Source organism: Benincasa hispida, chromosome 8 (genome assembly GCF_027475165.1).
Source record: "Benincasa hispida cultivar pf3 chromosome 8, pf3_genome.v1.1, whole genome shotgun sequence".
In the NCBI taxonomy this organism is placed as follows: domain Eukaryota; kingdom Viridiplantae; phylum Streptophyta; class Magnoliopsida; order Cucurbitales; family Cucurbitaceae; genus Benincasa; species Benincasa hispida.
This window is the reverse complement of record NC_143485.1, coordinates 62,818,248-62,836,713: the sequence shown is the minus strand read 5'-3', so window position 1 is coordinate 62,836,713 and position 18,466 is coordinate 62,818,248. Positions and strand designations below refer to the sequence as shown.

The following is an 18,466-nucleotide window of genomic DNA, read 5'->3' as shown; positions in this document are numbered from 1 at the left end:
AATTATAACTTCAAAAGAAATTATAAAATCTTCATTTTCATTTTAAAGAGACAAAAATGATAATTTTAGAAGTACGAAGACTAAAATGAATTAAAGTTGAAAGTATAAAGACTAAAATAAACATTTTAAAAATACAATAACCAAAATGAATCAAAATCCAAAGTACAATGATGAAAGTATTTAACTATATTTTAAATTCTTCTCTTTTCTTCCATTTAAAATTATATCTTTAAGAATTTTTGTTCATTTGTCAAAATTATATTTTTGAACTTACAACCAACTTTTAAAAACTATACAAATATATATACATGCTACTTCTTTTTTACCCTGTTTTTCTATTTTTAAAACTTAGATAAAACGAAAAGATTACTAACAAATTTGTTCAGAAGCTTAATTTTAGAAAATGAAAAAGACAAAACCATTAGTGGCAGGACTTTCTGTTTCTATCTGTTTCATTATAAAATTGACAATTTATAATTTTGAATAAATTTGAGTAAAAGGTAAATTATAATCCCTACACTTTCGAAATTAACAAATTTAACCTTGAAGTTAAATATAAACATTTTAGTTATTATTAATTTTAATATTAGCAAGTGTTGAAGCCTCCTTGACTATTCTCATACATAATTGCTCATTTTTAGTTGTAAAAAAACTCGAGATATTAAAAACTAGATATTTGGGTTGTCATGACTTGAACTTCATTCCTTAATTTCAAACTCTTTACTATTTACATTGATCTTTATGGATTACTAGAAGAGCTAATTCAGGTTATTTTGGTTATCTGTCAACATTTTGCCACCTTATCAAATTTCATTAATCCAATATATTGATATTGTTAATCCACGTGACGCAAATATGTGTCTTTCATAAGGGTGTACAGCGGTCGGTTAAAGTCAAATTTTTTTTTAATCAAATCGCCACTGAACCAACTATGGTCGGTTTAATAAATGTTCAAACCAACCTCGATCGTCGAATAGTGTAAATCGACCATTGGTCAGTTTTGGTAAATTTTATTCTTTAATTTTTTTCAAAAATCCAAACCGACACCGATCTAGCCTATCCTCTTCTCAAACCGATCGCTTTCGGTTCGATCGATTTTGGTTGGTCGACTCGGTTTTTCGATCTATCATGCTCATCACTATGACTCTTCATACGTCCGCTCACATATTAACTTTTTTTTTAAAGTCAAAATAAAAATATAAACCAAAATAATAATTTTAAAAAATCAAAGAAAAAAACAAAGTTTTGTAGATTGATATCAATCCTTACGAAGTTCTATACCTAAAAAGTTAAAAGTATAAAAAATACTCTTAAACTATGAGATTAGTTTCATTTGTACCCAAACTTTGAAAATTTTCTTTTAACCTTGAAGTTTAGAGTGGGTTTTTCTCCTCAAAACACTTAACCAAGATATTTGTCATTGAATGCATGGACATGAAGCTGACAATAGGTATGATTCCAAATAATCAAATACAAACCTTTTTTTTTTTTTTTGTTCCTAGAACAAAAGTCTACAAAAGTTGTTTTGAAATAAACTTCAAATTTCAAGTGTTATAATGAAACTTTTCAATATTTGGGAGTATAAGCAAAACCAAAACCCTAAATTCAAAAATATTTTTGACAACTTATCTATGATGAAAATTCTAAAAAAGAATTAGATATTAAAGAAAAAAAATCTACATGAAATGAACCGAGAACATATTCAAATGAGAGAGATTTTAAGAATAGATAATTACTCCATGTATTAACAAAATACTTATTTTTCTTTGATGACTTAATTATAAGAATTCCAAAGCTAAGTGAGTGATTGACTTTAAATGTTATTTTAAAAAATATGTAAGTGATGATAAAAACACGATGAAAGAACTCGTGTAATGAAGTTGCCAAATGGTATATTATTTATTATTTTGAGTACAATTTTGTTTTTTTGATAATAACACGAAAAGAAAAAGAAAAGGGGAAAAAGAAAAAAGAAAAAAAGAAAAAAAGAAAAGAAAAAGAAATTGAAGGGTAAATAATTTAGAAGGGGAATTGTGAAATAGTGTGTTGGGTGTGGGCGTCCTCACAGAAATCAATCTTCAATTGTGTTTTTGTGCTCAAAAAATTTCCTCTTTTCTGCTTCACTGGACAATGCCCTCCTCCTCTTGATCACTTTCATGTCTCTCCCCACCAAACGCTCTGCTACCACCACCGCCAACACCAACACCAACACCAACACCGCCGCCGCCAGCTCCGTCGTCTCTTCTTCACCCACTTCCAACCCCTCCTCCATCTCTTCCCCTCCTATGAAGAAAACCAAATCCCAACCACTTGACCCCAACAAGAACGGCCTCCACCACCACGACCGCCCTTCTTCCAACATTACTCCCGATGACGCCGATTTCGACCCTTCCTCCATGGCCCTAGATGAAGATCTCAAGCCCGATGACTCCCCTCTCATTGGCGCTAGCCGCGCCGTTGCAACCAATTTGTCGCGTAAGAAAGCCACTCCCCCTCAGCCTGCCAAGAAACTCGTCATCAAGCTTGTCAAAGGTCTGTTCTTTTGATCTCCTTCTCCCTTCCTCTTCCAGGGGTTTACGCGAATTCATTTCCTCTGTTCTTGTTGATTTTTCTCGTTAGGTTTTGTTTTTTGCGTGATCGATTCTATTGTTCTTTCTGACTGCTTTCGCCTTTCATTTTGGGGGTTTTCGCGTTCCTTCGTGTTTTCGTGTTCTTGTTTTGAAATTACTTGGAAATTAAGCTGTAAGTGAACCTGGGCACTCCGGATTATTTCGATTTCTTATGTTTCTTTAACCATTCTTACGGGATTACTTGGAATTGAGCTTTAGTTAGACATGTTTTCTGCTGATTTTCTTTCTGATTGCTGGGTCGTACACTGGCATTTAAATTTTCACGTGGGTCCTACGAAATTTCATGGAAGAACTGCTGAGTAATGATATAACTAACTTTCTGATGCGACTGTCATTACATTAGCTCTGCCAGGATTAGGAAATAATATTTACTGTACTGTACTGTACGGGGAGATTAAGAGGAGGACTCTGCATATAGAATTGGGAAAGTTCATTTATTCATCTTTGGATAGAATGTGTAGTCAGGAATATACACTCACACACCATTTTCTCAATTTGTAGTTAACGGCGATGGAAGATTTTTAGTCATCTGCCAAAAATTGGTAGTGCAGTGTGTAAGCAAACATTCTCTCGACTTGGTATTATTACAGTGAGCCACATCTATACTCTGGTGTAGTGTAGATATTGTCAATAGTTGTGAATATGTGATGTGAATTATATAGCCTCGGTTGAACTGATATCCCCTGTTGAAAAGTGGTTTACAATATCTCATTTTCTGTTTTCCCCATGAAGCAAAACCGACGCTCCCTGCTAATTTTGAGGAGGATACATGGGCAAAGTTGAAATCAGCCATATGTGCCATATTCTTGAAGCAACCTAATTCTTGTGATCTGGAGAAGCTTTATCAGGTAAAATTTATAATTCTTATTCTTTTTTTCCTTTCCACATGTTTGACAAAAAAAGACATTGCTGTACTATATCCATATCTGAGGTCTTTCAACCAATTGCTGTAATATATGCAGGCTGTTAACGATCTTTGCTTGCACAAAATGGGTGGAAACCTTTATCGGCGGATCGAAAAGGAGTGTGAAGTACACATATCTGCAGCATTGCAGTCTTTGGTTGGGCAAAGCCCCGATTTGGTGGTTTTCTTGGCATATGTTGAGAAATGCTGGCAAGATTTTTGTGATCAGATGTTGATGATTCGTGGCATTGCCCTGTATCTTGACAGGACATATGTCAAACAAACACCAAGTGTGTGCTCATTATGGGACATGGGGTTGCAACTTTTCAGAAAACATTTATCTTTATCTTCAGAGGTTGAGCACAAAACTGTTACGGGTCTATTAAGAATGATCGAGAAAGAAAGGTCAATCTCTATCCTAATGATGCTATAATTTTATTTAATTATAATGGATGTTGCATTTGCACATTGTATTGCATTTTATTTATTTATTATTTTGGAAACTCATCTAGGATTGTGATTCCTAATGCATTTGTTTTTTTTTTTTTTTTTGGGACAGGCAATAGACTTCCTTTCATTAATTGATGAAATAAATATACTAAAGAAATCCTATTGGATATTTACAAAAAAAAAAAAAAAAAAAAAAAAAAAACTCCAATGTGACAAGAGAGTTGTTAAGCTGTAATTACAAAATGGTAAAACCAATTTACATCATGTAAGAGCTGTAAAAATAACCAAAGAAATAAAAGTCTTAAATCATAGATTGACCCAAAAGCTTAAGTTGATGGGTGAAGAGAATTTAGTCTTGTATCATCTAACATTCTCCCTCACTTGTGGACTTGAAATATGAAGAAAACCCAAGTGGAAATTAATATTAATTAGAGTGGAAGTAACATTGCAGGGGGTTTGAACATAGGACCTCCCTAGACCACCTGCTCTGATACCATTTTAAATCACCGATTGATCCAAAAGCTTAAGCTGATGGGTGAAGGCGAATTTAATCTTATATCATATAATAAAAAGATTGAAAATCTTGTTGGTGTCTACAAAGATGGGTGAATTCCAATCAATCAAAAGAGACCATAAGAAAGCTCGAATGTAATTGAACCAAAGAATCTCCTTTGGATGTCCAAGTAGGATGGTAGAGGGAGTTCCCTTTTTTGTGGGTTATGCTTGTGTATTCTTTCATTTTTTTTCTCAATGAAAGTTGTTTCATAAAAAAAAGTAGAGTGATGTTTAATAGAGACCATATTATTGTTGGGTAGAGCAATCTTCCAACCAAAACTCCACGTGATTAAATCCCATAAGGATTTAGCAAAAGAAACATGATATAGGTGTCTACAAAGATGGATGTATTTGGAAGAAGTTATTAGCAGTCTTTGGTTTATTTGGATGGTATAAGCTATTGACAAAAATGGTTATGGCAGATCCTGATAAAGGTTTTTGTGCTTCAGAATGAGGATTGATAAGCAATTATGAGACTCTTTTCTTTTCAAAGATATTTAACTCCCTATCTATATATATTGTAAGAAGAAGCTCTTTTCATTGATTTTGTGAAAATGAATACGAAGTGATATCCTGCCACTGAGAATTTTATAAAAGACAAGGACAACAATTCCAGTTAATACCAGAACTGTTCAAGAAGAATTATCATTGAAACAGGAAATATGGTTAGGCCAATGACTATCTCCTAACCTCTGTCTTTGCCTCAAATGATTTGGTTGTTCCTTTCTAGCCATAGACCAGCCGTTGCCTTAAAGGCATTCAGCCACAAGATTTTCCCTTTCTTAAAAGCATTGTGCACCTTACAATTGGAGATGGTTGTCATCTCTGCTTTTGAACCATACTTTTCTGAATCAATCTTGTTCCCTTTATTCTTCACATGTCATTGAGTTCCTTCCTCTGTATATTTCCCTAATCTTTTTCCTCATTAGAAAGTCACATATGTTTAGATAGTCCCATATTTGGATCACACCATTGTGCAAACACAACAATGAAAGGTCACTTACTCCATTCTTTGATTAATGTTTTTAAGCTTCTACATTAGTTTGGACTTCGGTCTTTCTTTGATTTGTGGGTGTATTTGAAATGAAATATTTGTGGAATTTAAAGCTGCGAAAACTACAAACTCATTTTTCTGCTTTATTTTGAAAACTATTGGGAGCTTGGAAATATTGGACATGCTGCCATCAGTGCTAGCAGAACGATCAAAGAAATGCCTTATCAGTCAATATCTCTGTGAATTTTTTTTTTCCTCATTGAGTTATTCACTTTTGGCCTCTTCCTCCTTCCATGAATTTTCAATTTTATGGATCAAACACCAGATACGATATGCTTATCTAATCTTTGTTCACCGTAGATTCTAATAAATAGATATTCTTTGTTGTATTGTAAAATATCATAGTATAATATGAGTTTGTCTAAGTCATGGAGTTAATATTTATTGGCAGGGTCAAGTTTTTGTATATGATCCTTTTTGTTTGAGACCCCATGTGTCTATGGGTTAAACTCTTGGATAGTAGTTTGGGGACTAAATTTTAGTTGAAATGATCTCAAATATCTTTTTTTTGGTAAAAGAAACTGTTTATTGATATGTATAAGGAGAAGACCCCGATGAATGAAACTACAATAGGGATTTCCAATGATTGACTAAAAAAGATAAGCTGAACTGAGTGAACGAGTGCTTTAATTTACACCAAGAAAAAGCAGTAGACAAAACTAACTCAAAAAAGCGAGCAGTAGAAAAACATGTATCATGAAAAAGTCGTCTGTTCCTTTCACCCCATAAGCACCAAAGGAAAGCACGGATAAAGGCCAACCAAATGACCTTCTTAGTTCCACCAAAAGGATGACCCACTAACACTGAGGCCAAAGCATCAGAAATGTCATTAGGACAAGTGAAAGACCAACCAAAAAGAGGCAAGAGAAGGTTGCAAATGCCAATAGCAAAAGGATAGTGAAAAAATAGATGAACCGATGATTCAACATGTTTGTGACAAATATGACACCAAGATGGAGAAAGAGACATATAAGGCATACGGGGCTATAAACGATCAATGGCACCCCAGGTGAGTTCCCAAAGAAAGATTTTGATCTTCTTAGGATATCTATCCTTCCAAATCACTGAGTAAAGATCAGTCAAATCCGAATCCAGAACACCCATTAGATCAACCATAAGAGACTTAATAGTAAAGCCCAAAGAAAGATCAATCGGCCACAACCTCTAGTATCAGGGGAGGAACGCAATCAGACAGATGTTAGATGAAGGGATAATGAAGCCCATTCAGCAATCTCCAACTCAGTAAGATTACGACGTAGGTTCAAATTCCAAGCAGACATGGAAGAGTTCCAAGCATTAGCAACTGTAACCTTAGGATGTTGCACAAGACGAAAAAGCCGCGAATAAGTGGTGGCAAGGACTCCACAACTAAGCCAAGAGTCGTTCCAGAAGGACGTAGTTGAACCATCACCAATACGGCGGCTAACCCAATTAGCAATCAACTCGTAAAATGACAGATGTACCTCCAAGGTGCTTTAGAAGAAACACCAGAGATAGGAGAGGGCCAAACACAATTAGAGGAATAATACTTGGCAACAATGAGCTTCCTGCATAAAGCGTCATGCTCAGTTAAAAAACGGCAGGTCCATTTCACAAGAAGAGTAGAATTTCGATGTTTAAAATTGCCAATGCCAAGGCCACCCAATAATTGAGGACGCTGAGAAACCATCCAATTCACATCATGCACACCACCATCACCAAAAGAGCCCTCCCAAAAGAAATCTTGGACCAATTTATCCAGGCAATTAATAACAGAGGAAGGAGCCTTAAACAAAGACAAATAATAAGTTGGGAGGCTAGAAAGTGTAGCTTGAATGAGTGTATGACGACCCCCCTTTGAAATATATTGAATACTTCCAATTATGAAGTTTATGCTAAAACCTCTTAATCACGGGCTGCCAAAACAAAACAGATTTAGAGTTACCACCAAAAAGAAGCCCTAAATAAGAAGCTGGCTAGTAACCTCGTTTGCAACCAAAAGAATGCAACAACCAGTCAAAGTCAGAGTCGGAGACATGTATCCCAAGAAGCTCACTCTTAGCAAGATTAATTTTAAGGCCTGAAGCACATTAAAAAATATGGACAATGTCAAACAAGTTCTGTATGGCAGATCGCTCAGTAGTAGAGAACAATAAAGTGTCATCAGCAAACTGTAAATGGGTCGGAGTAAAATCTGAATGACCAATAGGATGAGTACCAATATGACCCAATGCCGAGCTGGTAAAAGGAAGCATCATCAATGAGCTCATTTGCCATCAAGGAAGCATCAAGAATCTGTCTGTTAGCCACAAAAGCAAGCTGATTGGGCGAGATGGTAAAAGGAAGAACCTTCTTTAAACGATTTGATAAAACACGGGCAATAATCTTGTAAGCACAAGGAATGAGACTAATAAGTCTATAATCAGAAACATATCTCGAGTCAACTTCTTAGGAATCAGACAGATATAAGTCTCATTTAGTTTCACGTTAATAATCCCAGAATTGTAAAATTCGTTAATGACTAACATCATATCATATTTAAGAGTAGTTCAGAAAAACTTGAAAAATTCAAGTGTAAAACCATATGGACCGGGAGATTTACTAACACTTAGAGAGGAGACAGTAGCAAATACCTCATCATCAGTAAAGGGACGCTCGAGATCTATGGCTTGTGAGGATGAAATAGGATTCTGCTGAAGATTAGTTGGAAGAAAATGCTGACCCATGTCTTTTTTGAAGAGAGATGAGTAAAATGACAAGAATTCAGCCTCAATTTTATGAGAAGTCAAGCCTAGTGCCATCCATGGAGCGAATTTCCGTAATAGAGGACTTATGGCGTCGGGCAGCAACAATTCTATGGAAAAACCGTGTGTTTTCATCACCCTCAAGAAGCCATTTCAGCTTGCAACACTGCTGCCAATGAATGTGATCTTGAATAGTCAGGGTTTCAATCTGTTCAAGAAGTATACAATGTCTATTAAGTTGTTCCTCATTAAGGGCCTCTTTGTCTTCTCGGGCATCTAAATTGGTTAACTGTGAGACAAGAGAACAAAGATTAGTAGCCTCACTGCACCAATTGGTATTCCAATCACGAATAATAGCTTTCAAACCCTGAAGCTTCAACATAAGACCATGCCCAGGTCAATCGGTAATCGGGTGGCAATTCCACCAATTCTCCACCAAGGGATGGAAAGAAGGCACTTGAAGCCAGGAGTTTTCAAATCTGAAAGGGCGAGGACCCCAATCAATACTTGGGAAAATGATCAGATGTGATGCGATCCAAATATTTGAGAGTAACTGACCCAAATTTACGTAGACAATTCTCTGTAAGTAGAAATCGATCAAGTAGAGGTAGATATTGTGTAGGACTGAAACTCGACCATGTAAAGCAACCATTCGACAGAGGAATATCCTGTAATTGATAATCTGTAATCCATTGATTGAAGGCATGCATGCTAGAGGAAATTGTTCTGTCATGTGACTTTTCCCAAGACCATCTAGTGACATTAAAGTCACCACCAATGACCCAATTTTCCCCTCTCGAACCAGCTAAATCATCAAGCTCTTGCCAGAAATCATATCTAAAAGCATTATCAGATGGCCATAAACTGCCGAAAGCCAGAAAGAAAAACCCTCAGACAAGGATACATGAACTGAAGCAGAAAAGTGGCCCCGAATAACCTCAAGGATAGAAAAGTCAGGCTCATTCCAAAGCGAATCAATAGCATCCATAACAGTCCAACCAATGAATGAGGAACTCCAAATAGATTTAATGAAAGAAGAATCAACAGCTAACAACTTTGTTTCTTGTAGTAGAACAATACTAGGGTTATGTTGTTGAATTAGCTTCTTAACCAAAGCACGTTTCTTTCACGAATCAAGACCCCAGACATTCCATGTGAGGAATTTCATGGATGCTTGGATGAGCCCTCCCTAATAATCAAAATGGCAGTTCTTTCATAGAAGACTGAAGAAAAAAGGCCTTGCAATTCCCTGTGAAGCTTTGGTTTTTTACTATTGGTATTGGTAATTTTCTTGGTTTTGGAGGTAGAAGGAGGGATAGAAGGAATAGCCATAACACATAAATCATGTAAAGACAATTGGGAAACCAAATCATGAAGACTGATGGGTAAGGAGGGAGGAGAGGATGGTGGTTGTTGGTTGATTGGTTGATGGTGAAGGGCAAGGAAAGGGGAAATGGGCTCGTGGTTGATAGGGGGAGAAAGTGAGAGATTTTGTTTGTGATTAAGGTTTGAAGCAGGAGGGGGAAGAATATGTATTGGCAGGTGGTTAGTGTCAATCGGCTGATCACCAAAGATGGCCATATCAAGAGGTTAAGCAATCAAATCAGTTTCTCAGAAAGGGTTGGATAGGTAACCTTCAGGATCATAACTAGTAAAAGGAAGGTTTGGTTTGTTGGCTGAGGTGGAACTCAAAGTACCAACTTGTAAAGTGGTGGGACCTGCGCTAAAAGTAACTGTGGAAAGAGGGGGCTATGTGAAGGATGGAGATGATGAATTGGAGGGGCTGCTAGGTTGGTTTTGGAAACTAAATGATGGAGTTGACTCGGGTAAAGGATTATGGCTAGGGTTTTCGGTTGAATTGGAAAGAGGTAAAGGGTCAAATTGTGGGCCCACAGTTTGGTCATTTATGGTGAGGGAAGGAGGGAGATTTATCTTCTCCATAATTGTAGGAGATTCAGTCAAAGGTGGCAGATATGGGGGAGAGGAGGGACCGATTGATTTGGTTAAAAAAATATGGACTTGCCTTTTTCATTTAATCGAGAATCAATGAGATCCACATTTTTAGCAACCCCTTTAAGGCTATTTCCTTGTGTAGGTAAGGAGGTGCGGCGTTGTCCCTGAGCTCTGACACCGGCTGATTGAATTTGAACCAATAGTTTCTCGTTGGCCAACTCCTTTAGTAGACGTACTTCAAATGGAATGAGGCCTCACGTGTTTTCCTTGATCTTCTTCAAGCGAGCAAAAGTAAGATCCAACCCACGTTCCGTTTGATTTGAGATTTGAACAAAACCAACACATATGTCACCAATGTACTTAAAGATTACTTCAGTCCAATGAGTAAGAAGCGCATTAATCCAGCCTCCACGTGATGCACCATTTGCTGTTGGAAAGAAGAAGATATGGATGGTGAAAGAAACTTAAGTTTCAAAGGGCCAATGGTTGTCCAATCCGAATTAGCACAAAGTTTTTGAGAGATTGCCGAACTATAGACATGTAGCAAGGCTTTGTCATCAGAGATGTTGAGATGATAGAAAAGTTTGGAGGGAATCTTGGGTACTCGGCCAACAATCATTATAAGCAAACCTCTGAACAACCACATGTTCACCATGTCTTGCCAGTTTAAATGTGGTAGCAGGGGGGCTGGGGAGGAGCTGGGACTGCCAAGAATCGATGGGGGAATGTCATTGTTGGAAATTGCAAAGCTTCTTGATTGAACTTGCTGCTTTATACGTTTGTGTAATAGTGCTAAGAGTTGCACTGTTCTGTGATTTGGGCTTCCCAGGATAGTCTGAAACCAAAGAAAAGAATGAGAACCAGCCTCTTTTGTCATTCATAGCAGGGACATGGATAATGGAGCGGTGGCCAGATTACTCTAAAAGGGTAAGCTGGGCAAAGTACCCGTATTGCTGTGTTTTTCAATCCAAAGAGTATTGCCATCGTCAATCAACTTTCTGAAAAATTTGTGGTTGCAGGGGTCCTTGAATAGAGCTTGGAAGGATGAGGCTAGCCATTCAAGGGATTTCCATGAGATAGAAATCGAATGAATGTTGGATTGGGTTTGTTCAGAAAGTTTGAAACTGAAAGAGAGATCGGTGTGAGAGAGAAGATTTTCCGATCAATATTAATCAACCAGGTGATGGAAGAAGAAGGGGTTATCGGCGGTTGGAGGGCCATGGTGATTGGAGCTAGAAAAGGATAGGTCTATGGCAGGGAAGAGAGACGGGAGGCATATTTTCTTTCCGTACTTTTTGAATGGGAGAAGTGTTTATGATCCAAAATATCTTTGATGGTTGAAAATTTCATTTTTCTGTTATATTCATTACTTATCAGTAATCCTGATATTGGTGAATCTCCTTGCCCATTGAAATTATTCGGTGCTCGTTTATTTTATTTTATTATTATTATTATTTAAGTTGACACAATTGTTATACATTATTCATTACATATCAGTAACCCAACCTGATATCGGTGAATCTCCTTGTCCATTGAAATTATTTGGTGCTTGTTTATTTTATTTTATTATTATGATCATTTAAAGTTGACAAAATTGTTAATGGCCTGCAATCCAAACGAGGCATTACATATCTGTATGTGTAGGTTGGTTTATATTGGAATTTTGTAATTTGCTCTTTTCCACCGTGTGTAAAAATTTCAGAATTTCATAAAACACACAGGCCAATTTTGCTGATGGCGGAAATTTGTTTTGATTTTTTTGTTATTGTTGTAAATCGGTTTATTTGTTGGATTATTCCATATTAAAAGAATCTTATTTATTTATTATGTAAAATATTTGATTAACATGGATTTTTCATTGGTCTTTTAGGCTAGGTGAAGCAATTAATCGGACTCTCCTCAACCACCTTTTGAAGATGTTTACCGCACTAGGAATATACTCAGAAAGCTTTGAAAAGCCATTCCTTGAATACACTTCTGAGTTTTATGCTGCTGAAGGCATGAAACACATTCAGCAGTCAGATGTTTCAGAATATTTAAAGCATGCAGAGGTGTGCATTCTTTGTCTGTCATTGTTTGTTTGTTTTTTTTATTGTTATTGTTATTGTTTTTTTTTTTTAAAAAAAAAAATTATTTTCTAATGAACAACTGAATTTTCATTAAAAAAAAAAAAAAGAACACAATGGCGTACAAAATCAAGAGCTCACAGAAAAGGGAGACAACCTACGAAAAAGGCATCCACTCTAATGAAATAAAACGTTGAATAACATATTAGTGAATGTGAACGGCTTGCTAGATTCCTTGGTACAAAAGAGATTGCATATTGTGTCCATTGAATAACTGTATGTTAACCATCCATTTATGTTAATTCTAGTTCTTGACCTGTTATTTCAGGGAAGGTTGCAGGCAGAGCAAGATAGATGTTTGCACTATCTTGATTCAAGTACAAGAAAGCCATTGATAGCAACTACAGAAAGACAACTCCTTGAACGTCATATATCTGCAATTCTCGATAAGGTTCCATTAAGAACTCAGATTTATATTCTATGATAAGTTCTTGTTCTTCTTCCATATTGTTTTCTAGCATAACTCCAATATTTATTTAGAATTATCATTGGCTTTAGGGTTTTACATTGCTGATGGATGGGAACCGTATGGGAGACCTTCTGAGAATGTACACACTTATTTCAAGAGTCAATGCTCTCGAATCATTAAGACAAGCCCTTAGCTCGTATATACGAAGAACTGGGCAAAATATTGTCATGGATGATGAGAAGGACAAAGATATGGTCTCATCACTTTTAGAATTTAAGGCTTCTCTTGATACAATATGGGAAGAAAGCTTTTCCAAGAATGAAGCTTTTTGCAATACAATAAAGGATGCATTCGAACATCTTATTAATCTCCGTCAGGTACCACTCTCTTCATGTTTGCTTTTTTGTTTTCCTTTTTTAATAGAGTTTTCCCATTAATTGTTGTACGTAATTAAAATAAGAAGTGGGCGTACATTCTTAAACTGCAGCATAATTGAATAATAAGCCTGTAACTGGTAAAATTATGTCTGGCGTACTTTGTTACTAGTGTCTAAAAATGTATACCTGGTGATGTTGAGAGTCAGACAGGACACGCCCTTTATTAAGAGAAAAAAAAATTGAGAATTAATGTTTCAGCTTGTTGAGTGAAGAATAAAGGGGAAGAAGCAATGCTATTCGATCAGCCAAGTGCTATAGGCATGATTAGCAGGAGTTTAACTTACATCTTTTTTCTTTAGATTATGTAACGTGATCAATTTTGGACTTCCATCGTATTCTTTATTAAGAGGAAAAAAAAAATTGAGAATTAATGTTTCAGCTTGTTGAGTGAAGAATAAAGGGGAAGAAGCAATGCTATTCGATCAGCCAAGTGCTATAGGCATGATTAGCAGAAGTTTAACTTACATCTTTTTTCTTTAGATGATGTAACGTGATCAATTTTGGACTTCCATTTTATTTATTAAATGTAAAAACTATGGACCTAACTTGCATCAATGTGTGAATTAGTTCTGCGGATCTATATTACTTTCAAGACCTTTCGGCTGCTTCATCAACTTTTCATGTCTTATCCTTCCAAAACGCTTTTCATGTCTTAAAATGCATTTAACATTTTTTATCTATCAGTTCATCTATGTTCAATTATGTGATCTAACCACATAACATTTTCTCTTTTTTCTGTAGAATCGTCCCGCTGAACTGATTGCAAAATTTCTGGATGAGAAGCTTCGTGCTGGAAATAAGGGTACTTCTGAAGAAGAATTGGAGGGTACACTGGACAAAGTGTTGGTTCTGTTCAGGTTTATTCAGGTGGTTATCATTGTTAGTGGAAAGAGTCATGGGGAGATCTAATTGATCTGGAATTATTTTCTTTAATTTTTATCACTTCGCCATAGCTTAAGCTCATTTATGTTTGACATGGAGTAACAATTCTTATTGCCTGCTTCATTTTGTTTATTGCAGGGCAAGGATGTGTTTGAAGCCTTTTACAAGAAGGATCTAGCAAAGCGTCTACTTCTAGGAAAGAGTGCTTCCATTGATGCAGAGAAGTCTATGATTTCCAAAGTCAGAGATAAAATTTTCTTATTCAATTTTCAATAGTGATTGTTAACCATTGTTTACTAATCATGTAAACAAATTCTTAACTAATTCTTTAACTCACGGGTGATTTAATAAAACTAACTAGTTCTTTTAGCTTTATTACAGCTGAAGACCGAGTGTGGTAGTCAGTTTACGAACAAACTTGAAGGAATGTTTAAGGTGCGTACTTCTGGAATTTATTTCCAAAATCTCTCCAGTAGTTGTGAATTGTGGTTAGTTGTTATGAAGATTTAATTTCAGTTGACTTCAAATGGCATCCTTGCTCCTAGTTTTTGTTTGTAGGCTGCATTTGAGCCTTAATTGAATAATTTTTTCTTATAAAAATTGGTTTTGTATGGTGCTGGTTGGAGTTTGAAGGTGTTACCTAATTGGTAGTTTGCTTGTTTTCATATGATTAAAACTATTATGAATTCTCACACGTTTCTTCTCTTTTCTCAACTGGATAGTGTTGCTACCCTATGGCTTTTTTTTAAAAAAAAAAAAAAAAATTAAGTTTTGATTTTGATTGATTATTATTATTTTTGTAAGTTGGACAAATGAAACTAAATATTTTTTAAGACAATTGCAAAGGAGAAGGGGGTGACAGTGACGGCAAATCTTAAAAACTCACCAATTGAATTGTATAGAAATTGGAGAATATCGTATACTGTGCCCAGATGATTAATATCGTATAACTTCTCAAAATTCAAGATCCTCCACCTCAACAAAATCTCTCTTGTAATTTCTTTCGAGTGAAAAGGACCCAATAGTGATCAACATTAATCCAATGACCTTAGCCTTCCTTCAAAACTGTGACTGGTTTGAGTTAAAGCAGACATCGGCTGATTTGGGGAGGAGAGCACTGTAGCAGTTGTATAGATTGAAGATGGACCCTATACCTTCATTGTAGAAACTCACATAGAACAAAGATGTTCTTCCGGTTTTGCTGTCTCTTGCAGGAAACACAGCAATTAGGGAAATAACTTGATATTCCGCATCTGGATGTGATGGAGATGATTTTCTCATGACCAAGTGAGACCTAATAATGAACTTCACCTTATGCATTATAAGCTTCAAAGATGTAAGGTGGTAGAACATGGAGTTTTGAGAGAGTCTATGGGCTTGTGCGCATATCTGAGGCTAGGGGAAAGGGTAGAACAACAATGTTGATTTAGTGTTCAGAGGGAGGACCTTTTGATGAACTAAAGTTCTCATATTTCCTCTTCTTTTCTCTCTCCTCTTCTCTCCCTCTCTCTTTTAATTTTTCAACAATTTTAAAATATTTTCAGTCTTTTTCCTTCACACGTCTACTAATTACTATACTTGTCTTGAGTTGGAATTTAAAAAATTAGATGTGTAGTTGGTGGTGCTGTATTTGAATTGTTTCTCAGACTATCTCCTGAAATTTGTTTTATGGTGTATTTATTAGGACATTGAATTGTCTAAAGAGATCAATGAATCTTTCAAGCAATCATCCCAAGCGAGAACAAAGCTTCCCATGGGGATTGAGATGAGTGTTCATGTCTTGACTACTGGGTAAGTTGTATTTAACGTGATTATTTGCTGATTAGCTCTCATTCATTGCTTAGGCTTTTGACAGAAAATTCAATAATCCCTGGGCTGTCTGTAGGTACTGGCCAACTTATCCTCCCATGGATGTTAGGCTTCCCCATGAGTTGAATGTCTACCAGGTTGACAGCAAGATAATAATTTGCATCTTAATGTACAAGTAACTTGGAGTAGTCCTTTGATTCCCTTGCTTTGTTTTATAGGACATTTTCAAGGAGTTTTATTTGAGCAAGTACAGTGGGAGACGTTTAATGTGGCATAATTCATTAGGCCACTGTGTGCTGAAAGCCGAGTTCCCAAAAGGTAAAAAGGAGTTGGCAGTTTCCCTATTTCAGGTGAGTTAATTCTTGGGCGTTAATGCTTGTTTTAAGGGATCTTTCAGGCAATTCTCTTTTATCCTCTTGTCCATCTCTTGGATGAACTGGTGTTGGAAATCATTTTATATATATATTTTTACCACGTGGAGAGATTTAATCTGAATCTGTGTACTGTCATTCAGACCGTGGTCTTAATGCTTTTCAACGATGCCGAGAAATTAAGTTTTCAAGATATTAGAGAATCTACTGGAATTGAGGATAAAGAACTCAGGAGGACTTTACAGTCACTTGCCTGTGGAAAAGTTAGAGTACTACAAAAGGTGGATGACATTTTCATTTGATGTCTTTTCTTGGTGGAAACAAGTAGTTATATCAATTTACTCCCAAGGGTTTTGAATCTGACCTCTCTCTCTTTCCCTCCCCCATCTTATATTTAGATACCAAAAGGTAGAGACGTTGAGGACAATGATTCATTTGTGTTCAATGATGGATTTACTGCTCCACTTTACCGTCTTAAGGTATGCCATTTTCCATTTTGCCCACCTGGAATGATCATGTTACTTCAACCTCCTACGGTTGCTGAAATTGCATTGTTTTGTTGTGGACTATGCAGGTAAATGCTATTCAGATGAAGGAAACTGTAGAAGAGAATACGAGCACCACTGAAAGAGTCTTTCAGGACCGTCAATATCAGGTTAGCCACTTTTCTTTTTAACTTTTATCCCTTTTTTCTTTGAAGGGCGAGACTTTAAACTCCTATAATCTGAACTGAGAATACAAACTAATAAGAACCAAACAGTTAGATATAGTTACTTGGAATGTAAATGAAAATGAAGAATGGGCTTGAAAGGCTTGTTATAATTTCTGACCAAACAGCAGAATCAACAGTTGATTACTGATGCATAGACCCCTAAACTTGTTTTGCGTGGCACTCAGGTTGATGCTGCTATTGTTCGAATAATGAAAACCCGAAAAGTGCTAAGTCACACTCTTCTGATAACTGAACTCTTCCAACAGGTACAAGGCAATTTTTTCTTTGTTTCCCATGCATTCATCTTGTTATTATGTTAAATTGGTATGATATAATCGACCGTTGATGATATTGAACTGGATTTTTTGTGTTGTGTTGAACAGTTAAAGTTTCCTATAAAGCCAGCTGATTTGAAGAAGCGAATTGAAAGTCTTATTGATAGAGAGTACTTAGAACGAGACAAGAACAACCCTCAGATATACAATTACCTTGCCTAAAACAGTCTTTTCTCCTCACAAACAACACTGAAAATTCCGGTCGTTGGAAGGAGGGCGGGATCGACCCCTTTGTCAGATTAATGTACAGAAAGAATTTTAGTTTCCATATTTTTGGTTTGTGTTGGACGTTGATTGTAAAGCATAATTTTGTATCTCTTTCAATGTCTCTGGTAAAGTTGTGTACCTGATGAAATCATCTTATCAAGCTTACACCAAAAAGAAGGTTATATATTGAAACAAAGATCCCAATTGTAGTTTGATCAAAATTCTTTGGGTAGTAGGATATATATAGAAGTTATTAGGAGTCTAGGACTTGTTTTCAACTCATGGGTAAAACCGAATCCAAATATATATATAATAATATGAATATTTTACATCTAAAATTTATTTTCATATTGAAATTTTGATTTACATGAATTATTTAAGAACTTCAAAGGTTATGTTATATAGAATGTTTATTTCGTTTTTATTATTATTATTATTTAGTAGAGGTTAAAATATAAGTTTAGCTTTTAAATTTTGTATTTTTTCTTGAATGGTCAAGTGTACAATAGGTCTTGGAGCTTTTAATTTTTTTGTACAGCTAATATATCTGAAAATTTAAAAATTTAACAAATGGAGGTTGGAGGGATTCGAATCTTTGACTCGGACAGTTTTGTTTTCTTCTCCAAGAATTTTATAAAAATTAGAAACATAATAGAATGAGCAACATAGAGAGTCGACAAAACTTTTGACAAAGAATTCTCAAAATTCAATTGAATCTGATTCTACCACTACATGGGGGATTTTTATCTCAAGAAATCAAGATGTGCTTTAAACTATCAACAATGGTGGGTGATTTTCATCGAAATAGCTGCCTTAGCATCCCTATATATTCTAGCTCGTCAATATAGGGTCATTTTGACAATTAATTTATTTATTAGATGTAAATCTGGATAATCTTGTATCTGAGTT

General features: G+C 35.8%; 1 protein-coding gene across 1 annotated transcript; it reads left to right on the top strand.

The window, feature by feature from the left end:
- The first annotated feature begins 1,940 nt into the window (after positions 1–1,940).
- CUL4 (cullin4) lies at positions 1,941–17,753 on the top strand. The gene is made up of 17 exons (XM_090316350.1): positions 1,941–2,532; positions 3,363–3,478; positions 3,593–3,939; positions 12,140–12,320; positions 12,664–12,786; positions 12,894–13,181; positions 13,983–14,108; positions 14,262–14,363; positions 14,505–14,558; positions 15,808–15,914; positions 16,009–16,069; positions 16,151–16,282; positions 16,447–16,584; positions 16,702–16,782; positions 16,878–16,958; positions 17,201–17,281; positions 17,399–17,753. Exons 1-17 carry the CDS (start codon positions 2,157–2,159, stop codon positions 17,510–17,512), a joined length of 2,508 nt encoding a protein of 835 aa, XP_090172476.1. The 5' UTR covers positions 1,941–2,156; the 3' UTR covers positions 17,513–17,753.
- Positions 17,754–18,466: the final 713 nt, after the last annotated feature.